This window comes from Triticum urartu, chromosome 1 (genome assembly GCF_003073215.2).
Source record: "Triticum urartu cultivar G1812 chromosome 1, Tu2.1, whole genome shotgun sequence".
NCBI lineage: Eukaryota > Viridiplantae > Streptophyta > Magnoliopsida > Poales > Poaceae > Triticum > Triticum urartu.
The window spans coordinates 527799369-527807079 of record NC_053022.1 but is presented as its reverse complement, the minus strand read 5'-3'; the positions used below and the strand labels follow the sequence as shown (position 1 = coordinate 527807079).

General features: G+C 51.1%; 1 protein-coding gene and 1 pseudogene across 1 annotated transcript; both read left to right on the top strand.

Moving 5' to 3' along the window:
- The first annotated feature begins 1336 nt into the window (after window positions 1-1336).
- On the top strand, window positions 1337-3115 carry LOC125525867 (receptor like protein 29-like). The gene has a single exon (XM_048690877.1). It carries the CDS (start codon window positions 1432-1434, stop codon window positions 2743-2745), a length of 1314 nt encoding a protein of 437 aa, XP_048546834.1. The 5' UTR covers window positions 1337-1431; the 3' UTR covers window positions 2746-3115.
- Window positions 3116-5534: 2419 nt separating this feature from the next.
- On the top strand, window positions 5535-7365 carry LOC125537611 (annotated as a pseudogene).
- The last annotated feature ends 346 nt before the right edge of the window (window positions 7366-7711 follow it).

Below are 7711 nucleotides of genomic sequence, written 5' to 3'. Positions count from 1 at the left end.
TGTGGCAGAGTACGAAATTTCAGAGGATTTTCTTGATCTAGCCTCCTCTGGCTCGCCCAGAGCTGTGCCTATAGCTCCGCCAATGCATGAGAGCTAAACAATCCAAAGAACGAATGTGAAATCCATAGATCGTCCGATGCAACAACATCAAGAAATGATTGTTGGATTGTTGCAGTGGCCATTGTATTAACCTTTTCATCTTGTAGGAAAATTCTTTCATGTCTAGTGCATGCAGTCAATTGATCCAAGCATCCTATGTCATCCTCGTTCCGGGCTTAAAGCCCGGTGTCTTCATCATATGGTGCTATCAGGTACTCTGGCCCAAAGATCTCAATCACGGCGTTGGGTGCATTTGAACAGCCATCAAGATTGTATCTTCTCTAATGCGGACATAGTCGCCAACGTCGTTGGCCGAACACCCATATGCTAGCACTCGAACAGTCGTGATACACTTTATCAAAGGGCTCACACGTATCTCTCCGATGCACTCCTCCTGAGTTTGAGCAAATCAGCATGCTTCTCCACGGCTTTGCAATGGTGAGAAAGAGACTTGTATGCACCCGTAGTCACAAGCGGAAATACTTTTCTAGATAGGTTGGATTGATATCAAGATAATCTCTCACAATCTTGGCATGGCCCTCTGCTCTATCCCGGTTCATGTGTATATGGCCGAATTGTGATTCTCTTCTCGGCCGCCGAAAATCCATATTAAAGATCCATGCTAATGGCCATTTTGAAGTCATCATTGTCTTCTTCCTCCAATGATGCAAAGGATAGAAAGAAGGCTCACTGTATGCTCTACTATGCTTTCTTATGATGGCAGATTGATACTTATCAAATCTGTCTTTACAGCATTGCCAATCTTCTTCATGTGCACCTTGGTACTGTAGACTACGGCAACCAAACACGCCTCAAGGAAAGAGAGACCAAACACGCCCCAAGCGAAAGACAGACCATCACGGCCAGTGTGAATAAATATTACGGGGAGCAGTCCGATTTCCGCGCGTGTGAATCGGGGAAAGACGGGGCCATTTCTTGGAATTTCCCATGGTTTCTTTCAGCAGATCGATCGATCACATCCGGTGCCGGCCGGCCGGCCGGCGAGGCCCCGATCGAATCAAATGGAGAGAAAGGTTGGTGGCGGTAACAGTGGATTTCCCCGGCAAAGCCCGCACGCACGCACGAACGCTGTTCTTCCCCTGCCTGTTTCTGTAGCCTGCACGGGCAGGGGCAGCCAGGCCCCAGTCCCGTCACCTCAGGTCAGTCAGTCAGTCAGTCAGACGCCCCCACCGCCCTCACTCACTCCCATAGCCCAATCAATAAACCATGGACGGACGGACGAGACGACGTCAAAAAGCGACACCCCCCGGCCCGGGCCGCAGACGCAGCCACCCAGCCACCCAGCCAGCACCCACACGGACGCGCGGCACGATGCCGGCCACCGCCGTCGCGCTCCTCCTCTGCTCCCTCCTCGCCGTGGCCGGCGCCGCCATGGACCCGGCCGAGCGGGAGGCGCTGCTGCGCGTCATGGAGGCCGTCTCCTCCGACCGCGACTGGCGCTCCTCCTCGGGCACCGACCCCTGCGCCGCGCCCTGGCCGGGGCTCGAGTGCAAGCCGGACGCCGCCGACAAGCGGCTGATGCGCGTCACCCGGCTCGACTTCGGCGTGCCGCCCAACCCGGCCTGCAGGGAGGCCGCGGCGTTCCCGACCCACGCCTTCTCCGCGCTGCCCCACCTCCAGTCGCTCTTCCTCGTCGACTGCTTCAAGAACCCCGCCAAAACCGCCGCGCTCGCCCTCCCGCCCGCCGCCAACCTCTCCGCGTCCCGCCTCCAGCAGCTCAGCATCCGCTCCAACCCCTCGCTGTCCGGCACGCTGCCGCCGCAGCTCGCCAGCCTGCGGTCGCTACAGGTGCTCACCGTCTCCCAGAACCCGCTCGTCCGCGGCGAGGTCCCGCGGGGCATCGGCGAGCTCGCCGGCCTCGTCCACCTCGACCTCAGCTACAACTCGCTCACCGGCCCCATCCCGGCGCGCATCGGCGAGCTACGGAGCCTCCAGGGCCTCGACCTCAGCTACAACTCCTTCTCGGGCCCCATCCCGAGCAAGCTCGGCCGGCTCGCGCAGCTGCAGAAGCTGGACCTGAGCTCCAACAACCTCACGGGCAGTGTCCCGGCCACCTTCTCCGGTCTCAGCTCCCTCACCTTCCTGGCGCTGAGCAACAACGGCTTGAGCGGCCGCCTGCCCGCAGGCCTCGCCGGCCTCCGGGACCTCCAGTACCTGATCATGGAGAACAACCCGATGGGCGTGCCGCTGCCGCCCGAGCTGGGCGGCATCGCGCGGCTGCAGGAGCTGCGGCTGGCCAACTCCGGCTACTCGGGGTCCATCCCGGAGACGTTTGGGCGGCTGACGAGCCTGACGACGCTGTCGCTGCAGAACAACAACCTCACCGGGCGGATCCCGGCGGGGCTGAGCCGGCTGAAGCGCATGTACCACCTGAACCTGAGCAAGAACGGGCTGGACGGCGCCGTGCCGTTCGACGGCGCGTTCCTCCGGCGTCTCGGCCGGAACCTCGACCTGAGCGGCAACCCGGGGCTGTGCGTGGACGACCGGGCCGCCACGAAGGAGGTCGGCGTGGGCGTCTGCGGTGGCGGCGACGGCTCCGGCGCTTCCCCCGGCAGAGCCATCGCGAGGGGCGGCGCCCTCTGGCCGTCGGCCTCCGCGCTGCTCTGCTGCTGCCTCTTGCTCTGAGACCCGCATCGCATGGCTGATGATGTAGTAATCGCACTGATTAATCGCTCGCTCGGTCGCTCCCTGTACGTAATTCTGCTGCTTTGTAGTAGTAAGTAGTAACGTCGATTTGTGCAAGGATTCGTCGATTTGTGGTGGCGCGGCACAGTGGGCAGTGGCGCGCATAGGGTTTTGTCTCGTGGCTTGTTAGGCTGGGCCATGGCGGTCAACGAAAGCGCCGGGGACTACTGGAGTGCTAATCATACTGTCTTCATGCATCGTGTGCCTGTGTCCTCTGTTGCGTGGAGCCGATTGAGCTGGTCTTGCGCTGCATTTTGCACCAGTTTTCAGTCGCTGGTCTGATCTCCCTGTAGCACTGTAGTACTCACCATGGCTTTGTTGGCACCAGAGTTTTAATATGTCATTTAGCGGTGGCTTGGCCATCAGCTACGAGCAACTCCAACATCCTCCAAGAACAGCCAAACCGTAAAATACAGCTCTAAGTGTTGCAAATATACAGCACTGCGGCTGCTGCATCAAAAATCTGGCGGCTCTAACCGGGCATGCACCTCCGCTGCCTTCTATGCTGTTTGAGTTCAGTCCGTAGATGTCCTCGGATTCCCTTCCGGACATGCACCTCCGCTGCCTTCTATGCATTTTCAGTTCAGTACTAAACCGATGCACCTTCAGAGTTCAGGCTAGCTAGTGTTCAGTTCAGTACAAAGTATTGTGGTCAGAGTTTTGGCACATTCCGGCTAGCGAATGTACAGAGTTTTTGCACGTTCAGTTGGTTCTTTGTTCTTACAAATTTGGTGTTTTGTAAGTTTACCTGACAAGAAAATAGTAATTTTCAAGTTGACCAAGCTGCACATGCTTTCTAAAATCAAGTTTCATCATCCGTTGGACAAGGATTTCCTTGCTGTTGTTTGATTTAGTAACTGAACATACTCATTTGGTTCTATTTTGTCGAATCATGTAATTATGCATGCCACAAATACCTTGATTCAACCAAATTATGAATGTCATGTTTCATATACTCCTTCAAGTAGATGTGTAATAAAAGAGAATGGCAAAAAGAATTGATGGATGGATTTGTAGTTCAATTCAATATATTTTTTATTATGTGCGCGGTGATCTTGCAAAGTTAAATTCTCTTCAAACTTCATATTTTGTTTAATACATATGCAATTGTGGAGAACAAATTTGTGGTGTGGTGCCCTATTTTAGGGTAGCTATTGGAGCAGTTGTGCCCTATTTTAGGGCAGCTGTTGGAGACATCGCCTTGTTGTGCCAAAAAAAAACGTGTTTTCGTGCCCAAATTTTTTTATAACACCTTATTTTTTCCAAAAACAAGGCTGCTATTGGAGATTCTTGGACATCAAGAGATAAGAGAAGGATGTTCCTACAAGGCTCCACAGAGTTCAGCGATCGTGGGCCGTCGGATCGCGATGCTTGATGGGTTTTGGGCCGTTGGATCGAGAGGTGGGAGGATCTGGGCCGTCGGATCCGGAAGAATCACTGCTGGAATGAATAGTAATGGCAACAAAATGTAAATACCATGCCCCCACCAGGGCATTTCGGTCATTTCGCGTGGTGGGGGATAAAAGGGGGCGCTGGAGACCTAGCCGCTCCTCCCTCGCTCGCTCCTGCAGCCGCCTCCCTCCTCCCTCGCTCGCGCCTTCGCCCCGCGCCCAGCTCCTCCCGCCTCGCCGCCGCCTTCGCTCCCCTCCCGCGCGCCTCCTCTCCCCTCACCTCCCCTCCCGCGCGCCTCCTCTCCTCCCACCCACATCGCCGCTGCCGCCTCGAACGGCGCCGTCGGCGGCCAGATCCGCCGCAGCAGAGCGCCCCCCCAACGACGACGAGCAGCAGAGGAGGGAGGACGAGGAGCATGACGGCGGCGGCGGCGGGGAGTAGCAGTAGTAGGCCAAGGCGGCGTAGCAGCCCGCAGCCTCGCCCTCTCGTCATCAGAAGGGAAGGGAATAGAAGAGGGAGAGTGAGCAGGTCAGGCAGCGGCCAAGGTGCTCGTAGATTCGCCGGCAATGTCGTCCGACCTTGGCCTCCGAGTGCTTATGCTCTGCCTGCTCCGCGCCCACGCAATGGCCTGCTCGGGATGCCACCCCCCTGCTCCAACCCTAATCCCCTCCCCTCCCCTCACGTTGTTGCTGCTTTTGGTCACGCAGGTGCACGGACGCGTCCCTGCTCCTCTTAGCAACTGCTGCAGGTGGACGAGGCACGAGCCCTCATGGCTCCTCCCTCCTCCTACCCTCCTGAACCTGGTGAGCTCCACCCCCTCTTCTTACCCCTGCACATCTATCTTATCTAGCCAATTCTCAGATTTAGCTAGGTTCCAAAAACCTACATTTATATATATCACTGCAAACTAATGTGCTCCAGGCTTTAGTGTTTTATTTTGATGGACCAATGTGCATCTTCTCCGAGACAGAAAATTAGGGGGAGTGATAGCTCTTGGATAGTATAGCCATTATGATAGAATAATAAATAAAACTGTCGATTAATGGCTTATTGCACTGGTCTTAATAATAGAATTTCAGCATTGTAAGAACACCCAAACATGCTCGTGGAAGCAATCTGAGGCTTTCAGCCGATGCTTGGACCATATTACGAGCCTTCCTATTTGCGTAGAATACCTTTGCCGAAACTATGCATTCAACAGATAATACCTGCACTGGATAGTCTAATATGTGGCGTACCACTTCACTATCGATATTGTCTTGCACTTCTTAATTCTATGCTACATTGTATCATTGTTAAACAGACTATGCAATTTCTTCTAGCACCTGCGCCGTTGGATGGATGGTGTTTACGGAAGAATAGAGGTCTTCCCGCAGCACTTCACGCCCGAGAAAGAGCCCATGGACGGTGCTGATGGTCTGTCCACAAGTAAGAGCAACATGGATCCGTCACCAAGGTGATGATACTCATGGCAGAACGAACAATGGCTGTCAAAGGCTTGTTTAATTTTCAACCTCTTCCTTTAATTCTGGGTGTACTGACACGCTTAGCTTGCTGTTCCTGTCCTGTAATAAACAGTCCACATAGGCGTTCTTGGACCCCGAAACGAGTCAAGGGAGTTTATCGCTTCTGTTGTCTATTCCTTGCATTAGGTGGTCTTCCAGCAACAAGGATGATGACAAGGTTACAATGTTTTCTAACTATATCGGACCTCTGTTTCTGTCATGTATCACGAATCCTGTCTTACAAGTACACCGACGGTTTTCACTGTTATCAGACCGAATTGACAAGAGCTGAAGTAGAATCATTACGAAGCGAAATTGCCGATGCCGATGAAAGGGTGTCCCAGCTAAAAGCCCGGTATGATGAAGTACCCCTTCAATATTCAGCCTCAACGTCTGTGTGGATTTTCACCTGAACCTAAGTGTCTATTTATATTCAGTGTTTTGTTCTCCGTCAGATGTGATTCATACAATTTAGGGCCTCTTTGATTCATTGGATTGCAAAAACACAGGAATAGGAAAAACGTAGGATTGGAATGGCATGTCCATTGGATCCCTATAGGATTTGAGTTTGTTTGATTGTGTCATGGAAAAAACAAAGGATTTCTTCCAAGAGGTTGAAGTGGATGTTAGAATTTTTGTGAAATGTAGTACAAATGAATCCTTAGGAAAGAATCCTATAGTATTCAATCCGACGAATCAAACGACCAACGTAGGAAAAATTCCTAAGGATTCTAATCCTTCAATAATCCTATGAAAATCCTTTGAATCAAAGAGGCCCTTAGCATTGCAGGTTAGAAAATATTGACGAAGCCTTGAGATATGCACTCCTTTCCGGGTACCTCCATATCAGAAGTGTACGTAAGAAACCAGTGCACTTTTGTTTGCTTGCCCCCAAAACAGCTTCATTTGTGTGACAGCTGTTCAACAGACTGGTGACTCTAAATGATCTCTTGTGCGTTGCAGAGATGGACTCAACTTCCTGGGGAGCCACCTATCATAGACGACGCCGATGTCGATGACTGGCTTCCTCACTTTGTTGTCCTACAAGGACAGTGTTTATACTACTATCTGAAGTGTACTGGTAAGATGAAGCTTTTGACATACTGGTCATGGTCATCCAATCACATTAATACGTTGCACTACTGCTCTTTCTTGACATGCTGAACCTGAATCCATGTAATCAAGTTACAGATGAATACACACCATACTTGCTCACTAGACACTAAAAACCACATTTCTCATGGTGGCGTGTTCTTTGCCATACTGAACCTTAATCACATTTCACTTGGTGATGTGTTCTTTGTCATACTGAACCTGAATCAGATTTGTCTTTGAATTGCTGCAATACATTAAGTTGGCACGAACAGTTCTATTTAAAGATATACTATCTGAGGCGTGAAAAAGAAGATGGCATAGGTTGATAGTCTAGCTGTTTTATAATCCCTTTTATTGAGATCAGATGAAGTTTAGTCTGGTCTTGCTCTCAATTTCTCTGCATTGTTTGGTATCCAATTTAGCGTTAGGTTTCAGATAGCGGAGTAATTGATGAGCAGCACACATGAGCATGATGAGCGGCACACATGAGCACATATGGTTCTGCACACACAAGGAAACTTGCTTCTATGCACACACACACACACACACACACAGGGACATACACATATTTTTTAGGTACTCACAAACATGAAAGAAGATGAGGGATGGCAAATGCCTGCTCGTCATGAAGCATATCAGCATGTGGATTAATAAATAGAAGGGGAAGGAAACTTGCTTCTCTGCGTTTTTATTATAGTTTAAAAGGGCAAAATTGTCAACATTCTAAGTGTTAGGAAAGAAACCTACACACTCCATGTGTAAGTATGTGCTTCAGATTAATGCTCTGAAAGTATTTAACTTGCTTACTAATAATCCACACTCGAATATATTAATACTCACACAAAAGTAGATAGGCCATGGCTAGCAGCAAATGTATATGTCAATTTATGATCTTTTTTACATGATAATAACAC

Excerpts from the sequence above, each read along its gene's own strand:
- LOC125525867 (XM_048690877.1), top strand. The coding sequence starts at position 1,432 with ATGCCGGCCACCGCCGTCGCGCTCCTCCTCTGCTCCCTCCTCGCCGTG.